Source organism: Podarcis raffonei, chromosome 5 (assembly GCF_027172205.1).
Source record: "Podarcis raffonei isolate rPodRaf1 chromosome 5, rPodRaf1.pri, whole genome shotgun sequence".
Lineage (NCBI taxonomy): Eukaryota > Metazoa > Chordata > Lepidosauria > Squamata > Lacertidae > Podarcis > Podarcis raffonei.
Window position 1 is genome coordinate 56,514,956 of NC_070606.1, and position 24,921 is coordinate 56,539,876.

The 24,921-nt window shown below is 41.7% G+C and overlaps 1 protein-coding gene across 1 annotated transcript in view; it reads left to right on the forward strand.

Moving 5' to 3' along the window:
- The window catches only part of CFAP43 (cilia and flagella associated protein 43), a 44,875-nt gene that overhangs the window by 3,934 nt on the left and 16,020 nt on the right, over positions 1 to 24,921 (forward strand). Inside the window, exons 4-20 of the mRNA XM_053389275.1 lie at positions 759 to 926; positions 2,219 to 2,369; positions 2,576 to 2,735; positions 4,013 to 4,063; positions 5,550 to 5,629; positions 7,349 to 7,480; positions 9,034 to 9,150; positions 10,483 to 10,563; positions 11,077 to 11,225; positions 11,867 to 11,970; positions 13,128 to 13,268; positions 14,241 to 14,410; positions 15,831 to 15,983; positions 18,197 to 18,327; positions 19,014 to 19,185; positions 21,101 to 21,199; positions 22,433 to 22,510. Coding sequence (XP_053245250.1) covers positions 759 to 926; positions 2,219 to 2,369; positions 2,576 to 2,735; positions 4,013 to 4,063; positions 5,550 to 5,629; positions 7,349 to 7,480; positions 9,034 to 9,150; positions 10,483 to 10,563; positions 11,077 to 11,225; positions 11,867 to 11,970; positions 13,128 to 13,268; positions 14,241 to 14,410; positions 15,831 to 15,983; positions 18,197 to 18,327; positions 19,014 to 19,185; positions 21,101 to 21,199; positions 22,433 to 22,510 — 2,137 coding nt within the window. The remainder of the gene's footprint in view (positions 1 to 758; positions 927 to 2,218; positions 2,370 to 2,575; positions 2,736 to 4,012; positions 4,064 to 5,549; positions 5,630 to 7,348; positions 7,481 to 9,033; positions 9,151 to 10,482; positions 10,564 to 11,076; positions 11,226 to 11,866; positions 11,971 to 13,127; positions 13,269 to 14,240; positions 14,411 to 15,830; positions 15,984 to 18,196; positions 18,328 to 19,013; positions 19,186 to 21,100; positions 21,200 to 22,432; positions 22,511 to 24,921) is intronic.

Sequence of the window (24,921 nt, forward strand, 5' to 3'; positions counted from 1 at the left end):
CTCTGACTTTCAAAACACTTTGTTCAAGTGACCACGCTTTTGCTGAAAACCACAAGTTAAATTCACTGTGCACAAGTTAGATTCATTTGAAAAAAGTTCCAAATGATACCTCATTTTCCACAATCAGTAAATACTCCTGGTTTCCATAGTCTTCCATAGTCCCCACCACCCCTACATCTGAAATAAGTTGTCTGAGGTAGCATATCAGCCACCTGAGGTTTTAGAAAGACATGTAAAGCACATTAGTTTCAGCAAGCATTTGGGGGATTGGTTAGTCACTTTCTTGTCATTTTAGGCTACAATTCTATCCCTACTTATTTGGGAGCAAGCCCCATTGAACTCATTGGGACTTAGAGTGGTACCTTGTTTCTCGAACTTAATCTGTTCCGGGAGTCTGTTCAGCTCCTGAAGTTCGAAAACCAAGGCGTGGCTTCCTGCACTCAAGCGGAAGCCGCATCGGGAGTTTGACTTCTGAAAAATGTTCTCAAACCGGAGCACTTACTTCCGGGTTTGCAGAGTTCGGGAGCCAAGCTGTTCAAGAACCAAGGTACCACTGTACTTCCTAATAGACATGCATATAATTGCACTGTTAATTGTTTTCACTTAATCCTCTTTTGCTGGCATTCTATCTGATTCTATGGTTCTTGTTCTATGGTGTGATTTTATGTTTTCTGTTATAGAGAGGCCGAATATAAATTTACAAAAAAAATTTCAAAAAAATAAAATTAATATTTTTGCGTTCTTTCATTTTTGATTAGGGACTGGAACAAAAAAGTTATTTTGTGCAGTCAGTCACAGATGGGAGTAGAAGTGACCGCAATGAGTTTTAACCCCATGAGCTGGCACCAATTGTGTTTATATAATGGGACTTCTGTTACACTTTGGACCATTGAGCGGAATAATGAAGAGCACATTTTGAAGTCAAAGTAAGGTTAATAGAAAGAGATGTTTCAAATGTTACTTTTATTTTACACTAAGATTAATTTTTGTGCTAGATAAAGAGCGTTTTTGCAGCTGATGAATGGTAAAGCATGCTTTCAGGTGAGGGTCTACAGATTAAAGAGTTGCTATGTATATCAGGTGCCTAATCCATGTCTCTTGGGCAAAATAAACATGTTCTGTCCTTTGCATTTTAGAAAAACGTATTTTAGAAATATGGAATAGCCCTCGTGGTTCCTTGTCTTTAAAAGGAAATTTTCCCATTATTAACTCATTTTCTGTTTGTTTTCTTACATTTATATCCTGCCCCCGCTCTCCCAGTCTTCCATCATGGAACCCAACACAGTGTACATGTGGTTCCCAGTCGGTCACCGATCCAAGCCCTGAAGTGACTCAGACTTGCTTTGCTTTCACAAGGTGGCAGCTTCATGTGCCTTCAGACTATGCCCCTGGACTTTATTAGTGATGCTTTGGATTGAGTGCCAGTCCTCAGGCATATGTTCACATTATGCTTACTGTGTATCCAATGTGCTCCTACTACTCATTTTTGAAGCTGCATTCACATGACATAAGCCACAGTCCATATTAGCAGTGGTGGAGGAAGTGGGGAGGGCGGAGCACCCTGGGTGCCACCTTTGAGGGGGTGACAAGAAGGCACCCCGTGGGGGGCTCGCCCTACCACCATCACACCGCCCCAGCCGCATGCGGAGGATCCTTCGCTCTATACCCTCCACCGCCGTCCGTACAACGCTCAAGCAGCGCTGTCAGCAAACCACCCGGGGGCGTGTGCGCCGTACAAATGGCGCACGCATGGCACTGCTCAAGCTCTGTACAGAGGCCACAGGATCCCTCCGCCACCGCATATTAGTCTTGTAGTTTCTTGACTGATACTGCTGTATTATTATTTTTTTATTCCTTAAATCAGCTTCAGTCTGATTAGATAATTGGATGTGGAGTAAGCAGAAATGTGAACACATACCCTAACAGCCGCTGCACAGAAGTAGATGAGTGTGCAAGAACAGATGACAGCTTAATCAACAGGCTTGGGGGAAAACCCAGAAGTACAAAAAATATATGGGGGGGGGAATAAGGGAGTCTTAAGAAACTCGAAATAGCCTAATGAGAACTAAGCATGCACAGTGACTACAGATTGCTGTTGGAGGTGGAGAAGAAAAAGCTGAATGGGGTATCCTGGGGAGCATGACTTCAACAGTTTGTTGCAGTCCCGCTTGAATTTTCCAAATATGCTGCTTCTGTGCCATTTTTCTCATTGCTTCAGGTCAGTTAGGCTTCCTGCTGAAGATGGAACTTTAGCAGATGAGCAAAACAGCTTCTTCTCCCATCCCATGGACAATGATCCTTACTTTGGCCCTATTCTGCCCAATTCAGCCATTGCTGGCTTGGTAGGAGATGAAGCAGAAACATTTAAGGTGAGTTCTGCTATGGCTATAACTACTTGTGGTCAAGATATCTATTGAAATATCATTGATATAGGACAGCACAACTTTTTACAAAACACTCAGCAATTTTCCCTGTGAAAAGTAGATAACTGCAATCAATGCCAGTCAGCACTGAATGAGTAATTTATTTTTAGTACTATTTGTTTTAGTAACTGAAATGTTTTTTTTAATTGAAGCCTAAAGATGACATTCAACCTTATGTTCACCCTACTTCCCACTGCTGGACTCAAATCTCTGATCTGTATATGGGCTGTGAAGAAGGATATTGTTTGAAAATTGGTGCAGACACATTCAAGGCTACAGTTATCCATCAAAAGCTTTCCCCAGATGCTAAAGGTTAGTGCAGTTTCAGGTCAAAGATTGTCCCCAGCCTTTTCTGATTCATTAGGATGACCAGGGTCCCTTTCATAGAATGAGAGGGGCAGCTGCCTCCCCACGTTTTAGACTATGTGTAATTCTTCTTCACCTGCACCTGTACCTGGACAATTCACTGGTTACACACACTGATCTGGTACTGCTAAGCCAAATAACAGCTTAGCACGAGTACAAGGTACCGAAGAAGAGACAATGGCCCCTTTGCTCCTTCTTCAGTCATTGTACTGCTGTGAGTTAAACAGTGGTTTGGCTGAATGTGTCATCACAGTCTGGGTTATTGAAATGTCTGGCTACAGACAAACCAGGAGCTGTAATGAAGGTTTGTTCTTAATTTACATCTTGTGTTTATCTGGAGGAGACATGGCTTATGCCTGGATTCAGGCAATATGACAAGACAAACCATGTCTTCATCTTGCTGCAACATAGCAGCAGCAGGAAGGAAGAGCAGAACAGCAGCAATCTCTGCTCCAGGAGCCTGCACACGTCAAGAATTGAGCCACTTTGTAACTACTATTATAAATTAGTATGTTAGTGCCAAAGACAAAAATTCCATTTCTTCTTCTAAATGGTGACTGTTTTAAGAGTGGACCTTTAAATGTTGCTGTGAACTTAGACCCTATCATACAATTCATGCTTTAAAAATATGGAAGCCATCTTCGATTGGAATGGTGTGGGTCTCCTATGGCCACTGAAATGCAATAGATTTATTGAATCCACTAGCTTCACAGCTGGTGGTTTTAAAACTATTTGACCAGTGCTCCTAATATTCTGCCACATTGAACTCCCCTCATCTTCATATTTATTATTTTTAATTAATGTCATCACGTTAAACCACCCCAATAGTTATTTCATTCTGCTGTGGACATTATTACAATACAGACATTTCTTGTGAGAGCACATAAATGCCTTCCATCTTCAGGGAAAGAAGGAAAGCCAAAACATGGTCAATTGCCCATATATCCATGTGTGTGTATGCCTAGGCGACACATTACTACTTAGAATGAAGGTATGCAGTTCCCAAGCCAAACCCCATAGAAGTGATTATTGCAGTCTTTTGAAACTACAGTAGGTGCTTCACAAATCCAGTAAATACTGGTTCTACACTATAAAAATCTACAAGCAGGTTGGTGTAATGAGGAAGCCTTTGTTTCTTTTAAACTATATCATGTCTGGTCCTCCAGCACACTTGTCAATATACTGTGTAGGCCGCAACTGACATAGCCTTGTTTCCTTTCCAGCAAAAAAAAAGGCAACTTTTCGATCGGTATCACAGAGTATGAAAACAGAAGGTATTTACTTTTTAATGCTAATTGACTTTGCAGGAAGCATCTGCAAAGGGGATTGTATGTTGCTGTCTGGTAGGAAACAGCTAATCAGAGTGGCATATTTGAAATGAGGGGGTGGTGTTTTATTTGGTGACTTCATCAGAAAACTCTCCAGTGTCAGCAGTAGAATTGGATGGCCACGAAAATGAGCTGTCCAGATGCAAATTCCACCTCCGAAAGTTTTATGAATGATAATCCATTATCAAAGTACTAAATATTGTACACTGAAAAACAGGTATACTAAAGAATAGTACTGTAAGAAGAAGAGGTTCTCTTCTCTCTGTGTAATAAAGAGAGCATATGTGCATGCAGGCAAGCATTACACCATAACAAGGATTACACCATAACAATGGGTGTTTGCCACACTTTTACCAGAGAAGAGGGATGGGGGATAGATAGTTTTGGAGGGATTGGAAATGCTGATGGAAGAACTAGAGCCTTTTGATGCTTCCATCGCTCCTTTGGTTTTGTGTTATGCTTTGTCTTATCAGAAGGACAATAGGGATTAAAATAGTAGGAATAAAGCTGAATAATCACAAAGGGACCAAATCCTGATGGGTTTCAGGCAGGTGTGCAACAGGGGAGATGCATTATCACCTTTGATTAAATCACTTTTGCTCCTTCTGTTAACTTTTACTTTTTTATGTTGCTTTTTGATAAAGTGAAACTGCATTTTTGGCTTTATTTTGAAGGGAGCAGAAGCTTCAGCCCTTCTATTTATCTTCTTAACTCAGGGCTTCACCCCCAGTTGTAAAAAGAAGGCCACAGTGATGTTTTCTACTCTGGGCTCATTATTGCCCATAATCCCTTTGTGGCAGACCAGGTCCTTGGCCTTGGAATCCTAAACATATTTTTCTGTGGAAAAATGTGGCAGTGCAATTTTCAAAAAGTGCAAATCCAAGTGGCTATAGAAGGTTCATAGCCTCTGTGACATAACCATGGTTCATTTTGTGATGATCCAGGATCCTTTACTTGTGGTGATCCTTGTTTCAACAGAGTGACACTCTACAAGGAGATAAATAAGCCTTTGCGGCTGTATCCTGGCATTAAATATAATTTTTGACTAGTAAGAATTTTGAATGGTCTGTATATGTAAATGAATCAGCCTGATTTGCACTTCCCAGACTAATATGCAGCTCAGATTACAGTTAGGCTTGGGGTTTTGTCTTTCTTCAGATGTTGTGATACACATTTTATGTGCCCTTTGATACATTTTTTGAGCCAAAAACTGTATTATTGTTCTTAAAACAAAACCTTAGAATGGTGCAGAAATGGGTTGGAATGGACTTATGAGTGAGTACATATAAAACTGAAACAGATGAAAAATCCATCCATCCCTGTTCCTTATTATTCCACGGTACTGAGTGGCAGTACTGCCTTTGGAGATTAGTTATGAAATTTAAGTGATAAATTTTTAAAATCTCTTTTACTTTATTAATTCTTTTTGTAGCTGAAGAAAAGAAGGAAGCTCAGAACGTCAGACTGCTTGCCATGGCACTTCATAAAGATGGACTCTATGCAGCTGGAAATGTATGTAAGGCACCATTTGGTAGAGGACTGTAGCCTCATTGTGAGTGCCAGCCAGCCAAACTCCAATGTTAGCTTTAGTCCTATGCTAATTGCAGGTGTGCGGGTGGTGCTGTGGGTTAAACCACAGAGCCTAGGACTTGCCGATCAGAAGATTGGCGGTTCGAATCCCTGCGACGGGGTGAGCTCCCATTGCTCTGTCCCTGCTCCTGCCAACCTAGCAGTTCGAAAGCACGTCAAGTGCAAGAAGATAAATAGGTATCACTCTGGCGGGAAGGTAAACGGCGTTTCCGTGCACTACTCTGTTTCTCCAGAAGTGGCTTAGTCATGCTGGCCACATGACCCGGAAGCTGTACGCCGGCTTCCTCGGCCAATAAAGCGAGATGAGCGGCGCAACCCCAGAGTCGGTCACGACTGGACCTAATGGTCAGGGGTTCCTTTACCTTTACCTAATTGCAGGTGTGCAGGCTGGATTCAGACTGGAACAACATTGAGGGTCAGAGTGTGAAAGCCCCCAGCCACCCCTAGTCCTGACCTGTTTGGAGCTCTAAAAATAGCTATTTCTGCAAGAAAAAATGTGCATTCCAGAGCAAAGGATGTGTGATAGGATGAGAGAGAGAGATTTGCCTAAGGTCACATAGTAAGCTCATGGTGGAGATGATATTCAAATCAGGGACATTGATCTGTAGCTCAGTCACTTAGCTGCTATGCTACACCGACTCACAGGCATCAGCCACACCCTTCTGCTAATTCCCCACCTGCTGCCATAATATGCCATCCTGGAGTTGCACCAAATGTAAACACAGAAACTTGTTGCTTATACCTAAGTCCTAAGAGCCAAACTAGACGCAAGGCATTGGAGATGGTGAGTGGATATACTGTATTGGCCCAAATATAAGCCACACTTTTTTCTCAAATTTGGGCCGTAAAAAGTTAAAATGTGGCTTATATTTGCAACCTTACCGCATGGCTCCCCCCCCACCCCCACATACCAGGAAGCAGCCCAGGAGTGCTGGGCAGTGGCACGCTGCCCACCTGCCACTCCCAAGCCTCCCCCAGCTGCCAGAAATAAGGGGGGAGGCCACCGGCAAAGCAGCACAGCTCCCTCCTCCAGAGAGCAGCCCGGGAGCGTGGGGCAGTGATGCGCGAGCTGCCGTAAAGAAGGGGGAGGCTGCCCACAAAGTGGCCCCCCCCCCGAAAGCAGCCTGGGAGCTCGCAGCCCACCTGCCGCTCCCAAGCCTCCCTTGGCACCGGTGGGGAAGGTAGTGCCGGGAGTCGATAGTGCTGGGAGGTGGGCCGCACCCACAAATAAACCTTGAATTTTAAAGGTGTGGCTTATTTGTGGGTGTGGCTTATATTCAGGCCAATACCTCTTAATTATTATTACTTCCTTTTTTTTAAGTAGCCACAGGATGGCAAACAAATTTGGTTGGGGCTAGAGCACTGACAGAGGGAAGAGGTTAATCTTTCTCCCTGCACCATGATCCCAGTTTAAATTGCCCCTCTCTAAGTTGCGGTTTTCCCATAAGGGGCAAATACATGTACATTTTCACTAATAGTGTGTTGGGAGGGTATTATTTAGATAATAATTAGGAAATTAGGAAAACATTATCGGGAAAACACAGGATTGGGAAAACACTGTCCCTATTTAATTCCACCTAGTTGGTTGCTATGCTATCTTGCTAATTATGCTTTTAAAGGTGTGTGTTTGTTTTTGCCTAGGATGGCGTTGTGCGTTTATATAAAATCAAAGGCAACAGTTTTCAGATGGAGGACTGTCTGGAAGTGGAAGAGCCCATAACAAATCTTATCTTCTCCCCTGACTACTTTTACTTATTAGTAGAAACAGAAAAGGTATATTGTGAAAGGCAAAGTTGCTAATAAATGGTTCCTACCTTAAATTGGGATATTTTAAAAAGTGAGCCCATAATCAGTACAATTTGGGGTCTATCACACGCAACAGAAGTGCAGCTATTGTAGGAAATAATCAAATAGTGCTGGATACTGATTTTGCATCTGATTTTAATCTTTGCCTTAACATGCAAATGAAGATTGAGGTATGAAATTCAGAAGATTAATTCATATATCTAAAATAAATTTTTAACCACTTACCACAGCTCTGTAATTGGGAGCAAAAATGCTGGGGGGAAACCCATGGTTGAGTGTGTGTATATGTGTGTCTCTGCTTGCTTGAATATGTGTGCATGCCTGCTTGCCTATCTGCTCATCTCTGTATATCTTTCTCTGCCTGCTTGAATGTATCTGTGCTTTTCTGCTAATATGTCGTTCCACCACTGAGTGAGTTGGTGTGTGTATCTATGGTGTGGGCAGGGTATGTGTGTCTATTTGTGTATACATGTGCTTTATTTGTGATTAATATATGGGGTATGTGTGCTTATGCTCACTTTGGTCACGTCCACATGGCGTTTGGCCCCTGGAAGGATGGCAAATCCTCAATGTGATGCTCAGGTTAGCCACTCTGTATCAAAGCCCTGGAAAGGTAAGATGGCTTTACCTGGCACTGAGAATATAACATCATGGGCACCCATTGAGACTCTCTGGGCTGAGCATTCCACAACCATATTGGCAGTCCACCACTGAAAAGTCCCTTCCTTTAATAGCCACCCACTACACTTCACCTAGGGACGTGGGTGGCGCTGTGGTCTAAACCATTGAGCCTTTTGGGCTTGCCAATCAGAAGGTCGGTGGTTCAAATCCCCTCGACGGGGTGAGCTCCCGTGGCTCGGTCCCAGCTCCTGCCAACCTAGCAGTTCGAAAGCATGCCCAAAAGTGCAAGGTAAACGGTGTTTCCGTGCGCTGCTCTGGTTTCGGTGTTTTGTTGCGCCAGAAGCGGCTTAGTCATGCTGGCCACATGACCCGGAAAAACTGTCTGCGGACAAACACCGGGTCCCTCAGCCTGTAAAGTGAGATGAGCACTGCAACCCCAGAGTCGTCTGAGACTGGACTTAACTATCAGGGGTCCTTTACCTTTACCTTTTACACTTCACCTGGCAGGGGCACCTGGAGAAGGGCTGTTTAAAAAGATCTCAGAGTCTGGGCACTTTACACCTATCTTTCTTCTTCTTAGAAAATAGCTATCAGCATTTCCTCATTGTGCTCTGCCATATTAGGATCAAAAAATCAGGATCAAAAAAGTAGTCAAATGTCAATGAAATTGCATGTGGTTGTTACAGAAAGCAAGTTGTTAGTGTGACAGCCAGTTTTTCAGTCCTTTATGGAAATGCATAAAATAATTGAATCATATAACCTGGTGTTTGTCAATTTGAGTTCAAATCTACTTCTCAACATCTAAAAAAGAAAATTGAGAAAGATAGGTGCATTTTTCTCAAAGAATTTAGGATATGCTTTTTCTGTCCTCATAATAGATTATCATATCCACTTAACAGGGATCACTCTTCGCTTTTAATCCTAATGATAATGAAGATGTTATCAAGTTAATGGATGCCAGTATAAGCCATTTTGTAGGAGCTGAGTTTCTTGTTCCAGGAAACAAGCACTGTGTGGTAAGGAACTCTTATTTTCCAAATAACAGAAGAGAGAACCAGTGTTTTTTAATGCACTGTCACAACCTTTGCCAGCTTGCAGTCCTCCAGATGTTTTGGACCACAACTTCCATTAGCTGTAGGAGTTGTGCTCCAAAATAGCTAGAGGCCACCCAGTTGGGAAAAGGCTGCACCATCATCTTGTGAAGGCTATTACAATTCAAGATTCCAAATGAGATCCGAAAACCTATTTCCATATTGATTGTTCTACTTTGATGTTTTTATCCTATTCATTTTACAAAGCACTATAAGCAGTTGGATAAGGCAGGCTGTAAATAAAAACTAAATACAGGCAGTGACCGTTTTTGGCTTGTCCAATTGACACGCGATCACCGATGCATAGGTCGTTTTGGACCCAGAAGAGGGCAGAATGGGGGTGTAATGGGGCAGGGTGGGCTTATGCATGCTCTGCCAAATGTACGTGGGGGCTGGGAACGAGACCCCTGCACAAAAATGGTCACCACCTGTAACAAACAAATACAGTGGAACCTTGGTTGTCGAACTTAATACATTCTGGAAGTCCATTTGACTCCTGAAACATTCAAAAACCAAGGTGCAGCTTGCAATTGGCGTAGGTGCCCCGGAAACCATAGCCGCCAGCTGCATCAGATGTTTGGCTTCCGAAAAACGTTCGAAAATGAGAACACTTCTGGGTTTTTAGTATTCAGGAGCTGATTTGTTCGTCAACTAAGCTGTTCGAGAACCAAGGTTCCACTGTAATTAACTGGCATTTTTATTTCGATGTACATAAGCCATGCAGTGGGAACTCTGTTTTGTTTTGTCTATAATAATGTCCTGGGGGGGAGACCAGATAGATTGGATAGCGCATCTTTGTGTTTAAATTTGGAACTGCTCTAGTAACATAGAAATGGGGTTTAGGATCTGATATTAAAAGCAAATGGGTTGCATGAAGCAAGGATCTGAACCCTCTTTCCTCCTATGGCTTAACACCACCTTGCCCTTCTCACTAAATACTTTCTCCCTCTTCAGAGCCAGAGTAACATCAGCTTCAGGTTTCAGAGTCCCAGATAGGATCAAAGTGCCTGGAGAGTAGTGCTGATGGGAGATATCCCAGGAGCCCGGTCGGAAGCTCTGAATTTCTCACTCGCAAACTTGCTTTTGCTTTTAAACTTGGATCCAGCATACAAAATTGCTGCCATTACATCTGTTGGCTCTTAAGTAAACTTGTTCAGTGCAAATAGAGCACACTGGTGTGCATAGCTAGTATGTCAAGTCACCAACCTGATTTATTTTCAATTGTTGCTTACAGTGTTTTTCCCTCTTATATTGTAGTCTGTAGCAGGATCAGGAGAGATACATGTTTGGCAGTTGGAAGATGGTGCTTTTGTCAGCAAGCTATGTCTACATACCTTGGTATGCACAAACAGAATCTGAGTATGTAATTAATGAGACATTTTATCTGTTGTCTTATTCAAGCCAGCAATACATTTGGTCCAGCAGAGAACTAGAGTTTTGAGAGAGACCAATATTATTTTTCCTAGTAAAACAGTCTAACTATTAGAGCTTTTGGTATAGAAAAACCAAGAGTACTCTGATGGTACTTAATGAGAAAAATGAAAAAGAATATGATATTATATATATGGATTCACTGTTTGCTATTTTACAAAGCATGCTTTTGAACTTCTATGGAATTTTAAAAAACATTTCTGAAGCTGTTTCATATGCAAATGTGTCAAGAATAAAACAAGAAGAATTATGTTAACTAAGTATGTCCTAATAATGATCCATGCGTGATTGATAGGATTCTTTTTCGAAACCCCATAAAAGTAACTTGCACTTGAAAAACTAAGAATCCTTGTCATTGCCATAAAATGTTTCTTAAGATCCTGTCACGCTGAAATTCACTGTCATTTGTTCTTTCCATAGGTCACTGCAATGGCCTGTAGCCTTTCATGTTCATGTGTCACAGCGGGAACTAAAAAGGGCCAACTTTACTTTATAGATCTTACTATCGTTGAAACGCCTAGAGTGGTTCACCGAGTTTCCATTTCTGAGCATCCTATTCAATTTTTGCAGTAAGTATATTGAGAAAGCAGAGCAAAAAAGACTGCCTGGGCTCAAACACAAGCAGGGGGCCCACAGGATACAAAGGGGTCAGCAAACCTTTTTTGGAGGGGGCCAGTTCACCTTCCCCCAGACCTAGTGGTGGGATGGACTGCGCACGTGCGATGGAGGCAGCTTCTCTCTCTCTCTCTCTCCCCAGCCCAGCCCCTCCCCTCCCCCAAACCTAAATCTGGCCCTGGTCGGGCACCAGCAGCCCGTGGAGGGAGTGACAGATGCCGCCATCTCCCTGCCATATCAGTTGCCATATTTCAAGACAAAAACAATACTTAATTAAGCATGGCAGCCCCCATCCTCTGAAACTCTGCCTATTTAGATCAAGTAGGCACTGTCACTCTACTATTTCGGGTGCCTGCTAAAAGCTATTGTGTTTATACACACCTACTCAGATGCTTAGAAAATTGGAGTAACTTTAGTCTGTTAACTTATGTATGCTTTAAAGTAGGGTTATATTTTTTTCTTGATTTACTGTTTTATCTTTTGTAAACAGCTTTGAGGGGTTTTTTTAAACAATCAAGCAATGTATACTTTTAGTGAAATAAATAGTTAATAAATAATTTTTGATGTACTATATTTGTTCCTTTTCCCTCTCAAGCTATGAACAAAGTGGTCAGTTTCTCATAACGTCAACAATAAGTGGATATATCTTTATTTTAAATGCTCTGCCCATGGAATCATTTCAAGTCCTTGGATACGTAGGTAATACAGTACGTTCAAAATTCATGGATATTTGTTGCCTGCATATGCTAGCTGCAATATTTGCAAATGGTAATGGATATTATTTCCTGAGCATTTTTAAAGAAGATGATACTCTCCAGAAACTGAAGGTTTTACTTCAAAATAATAGTTTGTCTTAAGGCTGAGAGAGAATATCATCCGGCCTGTGTACTATCCACATTTAAAGGAAATTCAGTGACACTGGATTTTTGCTAGCACCCTGTGAATATTTGCTTTAGTTTCCTTAAAAATAAATAAGTGTCTGCATAGCTTCTATAGCTACAAAAGAAAATCTGAAAACATTATGGCAGGTAATTGGGGGAGGGGGGCTGTTTCCTAAAGGCTCTTTCTGTTCATTGGAGTTTTGAGGACCAACTCAATTTTTTTTAATGCGTTTATAATAGAACTGATAGATACCCACTCATTGTGACCTGGTGTATCTATCATGTTGATTTGTTTTTGGAGTGAGCAAGCCTAACTTTACGCATAACACCCTTGCACAAAGGAGCTGTAATGTGCTTCCTTGAGTTTTTAATAATAAAGTGGTGAAAAGAACTGTTATCGGAACTCCTACATTCTTTTATAAGACTGAATGCATTTGTTAGGTCCCCAGTTCAGATCAGAGTCATGGTGCTGGCAAAGAGAGATTTAAACCAGCTTTCTAATTCTGGTTTGTCCACCTTCCAAGCTGCAGTTTGCAATATGCTTAAGTTGTGTAACAAATTACAAGTGATTAAGAGTGCCTTCAATTGGGACTAGGTTTTTATGTGTATATGTGTGATATAAAGTTGACTATCTTCTACTTCCAATGTTGCTGGGAATCAGAAGTAGGAAGTGTGCTGTTGTAGTAAGGTCCTACTTGCAGGTTTCCCATGGGCATCCAATTGACTATGGCAAGAACAGGATGCCTGAATAGATGGGCCTTGCGCCTAATTCAGCAGGGCTTTCCTTATGTTCTCAGGTTTTTCCCTGTAGAGAAATAGTCACAGACAAAGAGGCCCTAATTTCAAAAGCTAGTCTACCTGCCTCTTTACTTGGTGTTACCCTCCCAGAGCTCCTAATATATTGTACGCCAATAGAAGGAATATATCATTGTGATTCTCTACCTTGCTTGAAATACTGATTTCTCTTCACTTTAGCAATGACCAGTGAGATTCTTGATATAACTTCAGTCTATGATGTAGAAAAGAATTCAACTGAAGTGATTGTACTCCTTTGTCCACCGGAGATCAAAAGGGCACGAGTGGAGATATTTAATCTTCCTTCAAAGATTGTTCTGGGTAAAAATGAAATACCGTGTGAAGTTCTGCTATAGTTGTGTCCTGTATTAGTCATTTAAAAAAATCAAATATGCTAACTGCAAACCCATTCTCCAGGTGTGGAGCCCTTCCTTGCCAAAATGGACCATCTACACACGGAGGGGGGGGGTTATTAGCAGACCAATGAGAACCCCAAGGTTCACAACAGTACAAGCATTATTTGGGGTGGACTCTGAAGAGGGGAGGGAGAACAGGGCTTGCAATATTCTGTGATCATGAAATGCTGGCTAACTGGAGGCGGGAACAGAAAACTGGAGTTGGGAGGGTGGGAATGGAATGGAACATCCTGGGAAGGGATGTGGCTAAGCAGGAGTACTCTACCACTCTGCACATTTCATTGTGGGTACTTCTAATTCTTTCTCTCTGTGTAGGGTAATCACAGAGAATGAAGGGAATCTAGCATAGTAGAACCAGGAACGAAAAGCAAGAAAATGGAGAAAGCCTTTGCTTCTTATCTCCATAGTGTCTCATTTATAGGGAGAAGTGTGAGCATGCATACTTTGGGCTTGTCTACACTTCCGCTTGTCAGGTGCCAAGAAAACATGGGTCCCAGCTGTTCTCTGTTTGTCGCATGCTTTCTAGGCGCGGGTCTGAGTGGTTTAGCTGTTGTCCTGCCACTTTCCCCTAGAAAACCAGCTTTTTCGTGTTAAATCGGAGCAAACATCAATCCAGAGAAAGCCTGATTGATGTTTGTTCCAATTCAGCAGTAAATGGGGTTTTCGCAGGGGAAAACAGAAGTGTGGATGAGTCCTTTGTACAGATATTCTAGAGATTCAGGCTATAACTACACATTTGATTGAGAGCCTGATCTATGTATTTAACACTTATCATGTGCTATTTACATTATTATTTTTTAGTGAGAGATAACTACTGACATGGAAGTAACGTCTTTCTCTCTTCCCCTTCCCACTATGAATCTTTTTTTTTCTGCAGAAAATGATGAGTGTATCAATGAAAGAGGGCAGTTGAAAGAAAGTATCGTTCAGACCCGTGGGTATGAACTAGAATATGCTCTAAGTTCTGTGGTCAAGCGGAAGGACAGCACGGTGTTTGGCTATGCTAGCCAGGCACCTTTCATCTGCAAATACCATCTTACGGCAAAGGTATGATCCTATTGCACAATAAATGAGGTGACTTAAGGCGGTCAACCTAGATGTGAAATTTGTTAACTGCATTTCCATTTCTTTAAGCTCTTAGAATTCACAGCCTAACAATCTGGGCCCTACAGCAGTAGAAAGAGGGTTTAACTCCTATTCCCATTTTCCTTATGGACTCCCCAGTTTCCCAAATCTGACACTTTATCCTAGATAAGTAACTATGTGTGGCTTTCTCAGTGCATCTACCATCTTCTTGCAGGATGCACACTTGTAGTTCACAGGAGCCTCATTCTTTGCATCAGTAACAATCTCTGTGTCCTTGATGCTGGCCTCAAACCAGTCTGCTGTGCTTTTTTGCTAAAAGAGGACATAGCTGTGCTGTAGGTTGCCTCTTTGATGTAGTTCTACCTTGCTTCAGTGCCAGTGCTTGTTCGACGGTATTGGAGAAGCATTCACAAAGTTCAGGTATGGCTGTTATAGAAGTGTTGATTTGAGGCCACACTTTCTGCTTTGTGCTATCCATCTCTTTGGCTGGAGATGGGTCTTGCTCACCACCAGGGAGTGATCCAAGTTTAATAACATGTCCAAAAAGGAACTAGTTCCAGTTCATGATCTTTCATATACAAAATGAAGTAGTTCATTCATGTTGATTTCACAGTTCAAGTTCATCCAGTCGGTCCTCAGTAATTTTCCTCAACATTCAGAACGTTGCAAGCTGCTGTGGTGAAGTATAAAATAATCAAGTTGGAAGTAACTTAAGGCTGTGCATCAAGGGAGAATGAACTTGAAGATGAACTAGAAATTGTTCAGCATCCTACACCAAAATGAATTTAATTCTCATTCAGTTCACCTGCAATTACGGGAAATACTTTCAGGCATAGTTCAGAGATTTCTTTAACTAATTTAGGAAACTTCATTAAATCAATCTATTTAATTCCAAGCACTGATGACATCACTGGCACATGCCAGGGCCTGGCAGTCTCAGTCCCTGATTGGCATTCGCATAGTAGATAGGAGATTTCCTGCCATGCTTCCAAGGCTCTGTTGGCAAAGCCAAGAGCTATAGTGGGGTCTACTGGGTTGACACTGAGCATCTAGGGAACCTGGTACTCACAAGAACTTCACAGGGCCAGCAAGACTGTAACGTCCTGGAGAGCAGCTCCAATTTCTGCTTTACATTTAGTACTGGTGAGTTGTATGAAATACAGAAGCGACTTGGTTTCTGCCCAAGAGAACTACATGTAGGGTTGGCAGTAAAACCTACTACAAACAGCAGCCCCCATAAAGATTTAACATAGCCCTGTCTTAAGTCTTAAAAATTGTCCATCCTCTTATTTTCTTTTGTTTTCTTAGCTATTTTACATGAGCATTCTTGAATACTACCACAATCACATCTGCTATGTAATGTTACCTCTTTGATTCACAGATAACCTGGAAAGACCAGCCAGTCATATTTGCAGAGAAGATGACCCCAAGCAAACAGTTTGGACGGGGTTTCCTGGAATTGTCAGCGCATGGCAAGTGGTTAGCTTCAGCTTCAGAGAGTGGCCTCTTATTTATCCACGAGGCTTCAAATCTGGTATTTGTCATAGTGTGGCTCCCATTAACCTTTGCTTGTCAGAAGTATTTCATAGGTGCTTAAGCTAACTAATAAAATAATCTATGCAGCTTAATCTTTCGTGCACGTATTATTCCAATTTTAACCCCTCCAGTAACACTATTAGTGCTACTAATAGCAGACTGTTGACAAAAGAATATCTATGCATTTTATCTCACTGGTCTCAGTTAAAAATAAAATACCACTTTCCCCCCTTTCATTCAGTGATCTGTTTACAAACGAAGCAGTCTTTCTAACAGAACAACATGCTCACATTAAAATTTGTGCATAGTGTTACTGTTTCTTCACATTTCTATTATTTGGGTACAACTTAATTTAGCTTAATGCAGGATTGGGTCTTACCCATGGCATGCAAATCTTTGTGTTTTGGCTCTGGTTCAGGCAGACCAGAACACAAAGGACTGGAGCCAGGTGACATAACCTAAGATAGGAGTTCTGAAGATGGCAGATGGGAGAAAGGAGGATGCATGAGTTCAGCAGCTTCTCCAATGGCACGTTGTACAGACTAAGTTGACTGTTGTCAGAGCTTTATAGGTCCTTATCAGTGGGTGCAGATTGGCCTTTGAGTTCAGCTGATGCTCTTCAAGTTCATCCTGAAGCTATAAGTCATTGTTGAGCTATGGAACTCTGTCATGGTTTTGCTGAAGAACCACCCTGAACCACATTGAACCATGCTTAAGAAACTAGGAGCTAACCATGAGATGGTGTGCTTTTTGTCCCAGCTCCTCCCTTGTCATGCATGAATTCCCCAAAACATTTCTGATAACCTTAACCATGACAAGGGGCTATATTTATCAGTTTCAACCTAGTTAATGAGAATCAGGTTCCCTCTTAACCAGCGTTTGCAAACCTCCTTCAAATTCCAGTTAGCATTAAACATGGTGCAGCTATAACCCTTAATCAAAATTAAGATTGTCATGGTAAATATGTATAACTTGCAATCTGTTGGAATCAGAGGCCTTTTTTGGTATTATTCTGAAAAACTTGTGTAAGTGGGGGGGGGGAGTTGCACACTCTAGCTTTCCCCCCCCCCATGCCTACCTAATCCCATGTTGAGCATAAAGATCAGTTTGGGTTTTCTAAACCTGCTTTTAGAAGCTTCCTCACAATCAGAATCCTAGTGTTATCAGGGTTCCTGGTCGCAAGCAAGCTTTTAAGCACATTCAGCTGAGCATTCTGTGAGCCCTCCTTCAAACCTTCTTGTGAAACATGAGAAGTTTGTGGATGGCACGGGTCTCACCAACATGCACAGACATTGAAGATGGGACTGGTGTGCAAAATCCCCACAGTGTTAAAACACAGAATAATGCCTGTACAGAGCTAGGATCTTACTTCTTTCCAGGTATGAAAGAGTGAAGTGTTTCCTGCACTTTCAGAGCTTCATCTGCCACAGCCATCAGTGAGAAACTCATGTGCATGTGACACTCTAAATCATAGCCTTTGTCTCTAAATTAATATTCAGCTTTTCTCATTTAAACGTGAATATAGTGAACCACATACCTATTAAAATGGACATGGCTGCAGAATGTGTTTTAGATGCATTTATTTCTCTGTTGTAATCCTTCCAAAACTCTTTGGTCTGATGGGGTACAGATTACAACAATTAAATAAACTGGTCTAGTACTGACATAATGTTTCCAATCTCTCTTGTTTTAAAAATAAGCTTTAAAATTTTTTAAAATGAGAACAAAATGCAAACAACAGTAAACATACTGATATAACTGGGGTGTAGTGGCGGAGGAAAACTAGAATGGATAAGAGGAAGGGGAAGAAAAGGGGAAATAATACCCTACATTAATTCATGTGCTGCATCTTTCATCAGTATCCAAGGCATCGAAAAATTACTTTATCCTAATCTTCTAAAATATATCTTCTCCACAAACTTAATTGGTTCATTGGGGGTCTATGTACCGTCTCTGTTGTATTGATGTACTGTATATAAAAAAGTTTAAACCAAATAGCATAAAAAACATCTGATTTAGATTCTTTCCTAGTTACTTTTCATTGATATGTGAGATGCTCAGAGAGAGCTGTATCCCAGAGTCTACCAGCCCAATCTCTTCACCATAGTTAAGAGAATAAAAGCAGGCTGCGGAAACTCAATGTCCCTCTCTCTAGAAGGAATTCCTTGACTATCAGGTAACAGTGGTATTTTCTCTCTCTTCCTGCTTAAGGAGGTTCTGACTCGTGAATACTGCCATTCGTATCATGGACAGGGAATCAGATCTTTGGCATTCTCACTGGATGGCCAACATATTCTTGTAAATGGCATGCAGGACGGTGCACTTGTTTGTCTGAAATGGAAGTATGTATAAGCTGAAGAATGCCTGTATATGACATAAAACAGCCTTTCAGCAATTCCATTAGGCTATCATTTCCTATTCAACAGAGCAATTTAAATACTTTTATATACTTATATCTCTATTATTTGACCCCAAACAACTAGTTTTATGTCAGCTAAAGAAGGGCAACTAAGGGTCTCTCCTGCTTTTTTTGGTAGGTGTGTTTTCTAATGTGTCATTTACAGTATACTGGATTTCCCCCACATTTTTCTGCTTTATTAGGTGTTCTGCAGTGCTTCCCAATGTTACTATATTATTGCTATCTGAGTGGCGATAGAGGGTGGGACTCTAGCACCATAGCAAAAGAAAACCTGCATAAAACTTGTGAAGTTGGTGGTGTAAAAATTTACAGGATTTTGGGAGGAAGTAGAGCAACATGCAGTGAATGGAAATGGAAACTGCAGGTGCAAACAGTATTGAAAGTGGGAATGCATATAACCATCATGAGCACAAATCACCATGAACTGCAATAAGAAAGATGTCTGGAATGGCTCTAATTTAATTGACACGGGCTACTATCCTGACCATTTATTTTTGAGCAAATAAGCATTGGATTTAGATATAACAATCTTTTGATCAGTCCATTAATTATGGTGGTACAACCTTACCAATTTCCTAGTCATTTAATTTCTCTCTCTCTTTTTTGCAGGAAACTGGGAGAGCGCAAATCAAAGGAGGCCACTGACTTCGGAGCTTACCTTCTTAGCAACGTACTCGACAACTATATTTTCCAAGGAAATGCACACCTAAAGACCATGCAAGAATGGGCAGTGACATCAAGTCCCATATATAAGTTATCATTGGATAGCATTTCTTCTCAGGTTTTAAGACTTTTTAAATATACTAGTGTGGTATTTGAAACATAGGTGCTATATAGATCCGTGATGTGCATGTATGGAAGTTGTGGATGAGTTACAGTGCATCCTCGACCTGTTGTTAGAGGATGTATGGAGAAAATGACTGATGAATGCTCTGGATAAAGTGATGTGATTGGTGGAGGTATTGCGTGAAGCTGCCATAAACTAAGCTTAGTAGGAATAAAATACAGAATTGATGAATATATATATATATATATATATATATATATATATATATATACACACACACACATATATACATATACATATATATATGCATGCAGAAAGGGCATAGGGAACTGGGTATGTTTGTATTCTCTTTCACTAGATTTTAGGACCATCTTCCTGTTCAGCTTATTAGAATGATGAAAACTAGTGAAGACTGGCAGCTCACTGGATGACCCAGACCTGTATTGTCAAGCTATTGGGGAAGACAAAATGAGATAGCCAGGGCTTGACATTCTTGCTCATCCCCCTTGCTATGGTGACAACCATGTTCTGTTGACAGAGATAAGCCTGAAGCTTCCTCCCAATACTGGAGCTACAGAGGAGGGAGCTCAAAACATGAGCAGGTTCTGCAGTATGTTTTAGATCTTCATTTCCCGCATACAAGCAGAAAGCAAAACAAATGGCTACCTTCATACTATGGTTCTGAACTAAAGACGGACAATGGAGAGGCTCGTCTCTGAGCCTTCCATGCAGTTATAATGTCTAATGTGCTAGAGGAAATAGAGCCCTGGATGCTTTCCCCAACCCTCAGAAGCTCTGAACTGCACGGAATTGGCTGAGAGTTCATTTGTTCCTGACCTCATTTTGTGCAGCATGGTATCAAGGATAAAACCCCACCCCATGAGGCAGGGGCATGTCCTAATTATGAGAAGTTTGTGACTGGCCAACATGGCCACCCAAAGGATATTGGCTCCTTGCAGTAACCCAACTATAAGCGTCCTGAGCTCTTTGAAAGAATGGTAAGATAAAAGTGATAGAGGCCATGGATCATCATTCAGTCCCACTTGGTATTGTCCTCCATGGCATTATGCGTCTACTGTTGTGATGATGTTTTAGTAAATATAATGCTTAAAAAGGTAAAGGTACCCCTGCCCATACGGGCCAGTCTTGACAGACTCTGGGGTTGTGCACCCATATCACTTAAGAGGCCGGGGGCCAGCGCTGTCCGGAGACACTTCCGGGTCACGTGGCCAGCGTGACAAAGCTATATCTGGCGAGCCAGCACAGCACATGGAAATGCCGTTTACCTTCCCGCCAGTAAGCGGTCCCTATTTATCTACTTGCACCTGGGGCTGCTTTCGAACTGCTAGGTTGGCAGGCGCTGGGACCGAACAACGGGAGCGCACCCTGCCGCGGGGATTCGAACCGCCGACCTTTCGATCGGCAAGCCCTAGGCGCTGAGGCTTTTACCCACAGCGCCACCCGCGTCCCTAATATAATGCTTAGTATAGTTCTAATCCCTTTAGAAGCAAGGAAATGTGATGAGTGGCAAAGGTTTGTAGGGCTAGGCAGGCCCCAGACCAGCATAATAGTGAACTTAGTTTTCTGATTAGTTTCTATAAACAATCATTTTTATACGATAATAGTAACAACCATGGTACTCTGCTACCAGCATTGGCAAATCTTGATGGGAGTCTGTGCAAAGCAAGTAGTATAATAATTATTTCATTTATTCAGATTTATTTAAATTTGCACTCTCCCATCCTATAAGAAGAATTAAGAGAGCAAATGTTAAATATCTTAAAATGAAAATTCAGTATATAAAATGGAAATCAAAAATACAGTACTAACATATTTTGGTTGCTGAAAATTCTGAAGATAAATTGATAATAGCTCCTGTCTTTCTTTCTTTTTTAATATAACGTTGCAGAAGGCATCATTTATTGATACAACAGAACAAGATGAATACTTTCTTCTGACTCAAGCAAAACCTGAAGAGACGACATGGTTGGACCAGAAAGCGGAGATGGTAATTTGTCCAGTGCTGCAATAAAGTCTCGGTGGCAACTGAAATGTGTTTTGGTGTCATGCTGCTCTGTTTTTAAAGCTGCCCCAGTATCAAAAAACTGGTAGAAATCGCTTGGGAGTGAAAACCAAGCAGCTTAGGCTATGTATGTACCAATGCCCCTCTTTTCATTTCTGTTTGATTCCTCTTTAGACCAGTTTAGACATTACCAATCTGGTTGAAAAAACATGGTTTGCTGAACCGGGAAGAAGCAACAAACTTGAGAGCCCACTACTCCCCAGTCACTTTTCCTTTTGCATGCCTAGCTTCCTGATTTGTTTGTTTGCTTTGACATCCAAACCTGCAAAACTGAGCCACAGTTTCCCAGTTTGGATACCATAGGAAATCATGTAGTCTGCTCCCAAATGAGAGGATTATGGAAAGGCAGGAGAGGGTGCTCAAATTCATAACAAATTCTCAGTCCAACAAACCAGGTTTTGTTGGAATGGGAATGTGGTGTCTGAACCAGATCTTTGTATCAGAAAATTCATTTGCTTCTCTCAGGTAGTTTGCAGTCTGCACCATTAATAGCACAGGATTACAAGTGATTGGGACACTTACTGTCAAGCAAACCTGCTGGTTGGTCACCCAATCATTCACCACTGGCTCCTGTCCTTATTTCTGTTCTAGCCAAGTTTTTTGACTGAAACTACAGGCAGTAAGATTTTCACATTATAATCTCCATTAGAGCTTACCTGTACTTTATTTCATATATCTAGAATCACATTGTTAGTTACTTAGCAGCTCCCTCAAGGCATAGCATCTGTTCCTGGCTACTTCTTCTCTGCTCTTGGTCATTACCAAAAAATTCTCAGTCCTACCCCCGGAGCAATGTCATTTGGTGGGGGAGGCAGCCCTCATGTTCTTGTATTGTACATTTCATGTAAGCCAACTTGAGGATCTTTCGATATCAAAAAATACAGGGGTGCTTGAAGCAAAACAGGAAGTGCTGCACTGCTGCCAGCACCACTATACCTGCTGTGCCAATTTTGAGAGATCTCACCCGAAATCAAGCCAATGTCAGCATCACTTCTCCACTGGCAGAGGTGGAAGGGCACCTGCAGGGGGTTTCCGCTGCCTTAAGTGGCGGCCTCACCCTGCCTGATTCAGAAAGATGGGTTAGAAATCGAATGAATGATTAATAAACAAACATCTTTTCCTCTCTCTCTCTTTGTCCTTCTCTCTATTACATCCTAGGCTATGAATGTGGAATCCAGAAAGTTTCATGGAAAGAGAAGAGAAGTAAAAATCAGAATTAAACAGCTACGCAAAAAGGTGTGTGTTGACAGATTGTCAGAAGCATTTTCAGGGCATTGCCCTTTAGCTTTTCCATAGCCATAGATAACACTGCCCATTTCATAGTGGCTTTTAAACATAGCTTTAAATCCATTCTCTGGAGACCCTTAACCTGAATAGAAACCATTATCCCCTGATGACTGGGAGCTAATATGGGCAGAAAAGATCAAATGGGTCATTTTCACAGAGTCAAAACTCAGTTGCAGCTGCATATAAAGGGCATTTAAGAGCAGACCCGCATCTAATGTGCCACTTAGGGAGGAATTTCAAAGCCTGCATCTTTATTCTGCATTTTATCACAACATACAAAAAGCGAGCCTTGCATATCCTGCAGCAATAACTTAGGCTGAGCAATAACTTAGGCTGAGGTTGCCACTCTCCAAAAGTGGAGAGGACACTTTTGGCTGGAGTCAGATGCTTATTCCAACTGTCTTGCACTTGGGTTTCCTTCTGCCTTCATGAGATTAGATAACAGGTTTGATGTGTTCTCTTTAAGGCTGATTTTATTACAGTAGGTAACTGGATGCCACTGTAAATGTTTCCATTTGGTTGCTGCTATGTGCAAGTGTTGATTACCACATAGACTGGCATGCTCATGTGGAGTTTATTTATGCCAGTATCCTGTGTTCTGCTGCTCTACTTTTTATTATTTGATATATTTTATTATTGCAATGGTTTCTGTCACTTATTTTAATGACTGCAGTTCTCCAGGGTGTTTTATAGCAGGAAAGTGTGATGACAGCAACAATATCCTTCACTTTTGGTGGTGATGTGCCTCTGAATACCAGCTGCTGGGAAGCACAAGTCAGAGAGGGCTGTTGTGTTCAGGCCTGTTTGCATGCTGGCCTGATTATTTATACTAGTGAACATAACTAGGACCATTGTGGAGAATCTTCGTTTGACAGAACCATTCCAGGAGATAAGCAATTCTCACATGTTATGGCCTCCATTAGGGAGCACCACATCATGGAGCCATTTTGCCCTTAGACGTTAGAGATGGCAGTGGTTGTCTTCAAAAGGGAATGTTGTCTTCTCAAAAGGGAGTGTAATGCCCAATAATAAGATCACAGGAGGCATATGAGTGAGTGTCCAAGCTGCAAGTAAGAGCAGAGCCAAATGCCACATATTGGAGTCAATGCAATGCAATAAACCCTGGAGAACTTACAGAGGCTGTAAGTCACTGTCATGGACATGACTTCCCACAGTCAAGATGAGCAGTCTGAGTGGGGGGATAGTCAGTCAGAAGAGGAAGAAAGAGACTTGCCTCTTTCTCAGCCAACCGAAGGCAGTGGATTACAGCCCCCCTTCTCAGAAGCAGGAGAGGCTACTTTATCAGTACAGTGAGAGCAGGCTGGATGGAGGCCAGTTGTCTGAGGAGCAGCCGTTAGTCACCTAACAGGGGAGGGGAAACTCTTTGTCAGAGGAAGAGATGGGAGATAACCCTGAGAGTCCCAGGGCTCAGAGAAGAGCAATAGTCAAGGAAAGGCATCAATTGAAGAAGAAGAGGGGGGCGCTTTCGTGTTTCCTGTTGAAGGCGCAATTTGAGCTCAGATGCCTCAGCTTCATCTTGATGGACGGTCGCTAGTGTGAGCGGCTCTGAGGTTAATGGCTGTATACAATAAATCTTCTTGTAAATACAACTATTGCATGCTGATTATCTGAGCCAGCAGCCTGCCAGATCCTGACAGTCACATAGATCCCAAAGAAACAAAAATACGATCAGCGCATTTCCTCATTGAGATATTCCAGAACAATTAGGCAAAGAGGATGAACTTTTCAGTTATCCCATTAACAGTGTACAGTGGTACCTTGGTTTTCGAACATAATCTGTTCCAGAAGACCGTTTGAGTTCCGCAATGTCCAAAAACTGAAAACTCAATACGGAAGCCTCGATACAGAAAACTCAATATGGAAGCTGTGTGGTATGTTCTACTTCCAAGGCACATTCAAAAACCGAAGCATTTACTTCCAGGTTTTCGGCGTTCAAAAACTGAAATATTCGAAAACCAAGATGTTAAAAAATCGAAGTACCACTGTATTTGCATCAGTGTAAGTCTACACAGCAGGACCGGCAGCACTTAACAATGCTGATCAAGTGTGTATTTTATGGGTTCTAGCTGCAGAATTTGTGTGGTGGCTGTTGGGACTGCTTTTCCAACACCTGCATGGAGAAGGAGCAGTGTCTAAATCATTCCAAACTTTAAATGCACTATGTACCTCCTACACTTTCATAAGTAGGTAGATATTTGCTGATATTAAAACATGGAGATGCAGACTTCCCAAATACTCTAAAGCACAAAGTGGAACCACTCAAAGGCTGTTTGATTGCAGCTTCCTCATCCATGTCTGCTGTATTTTTAGACAAGCGTGTTGCACCTTCACTTTTTACA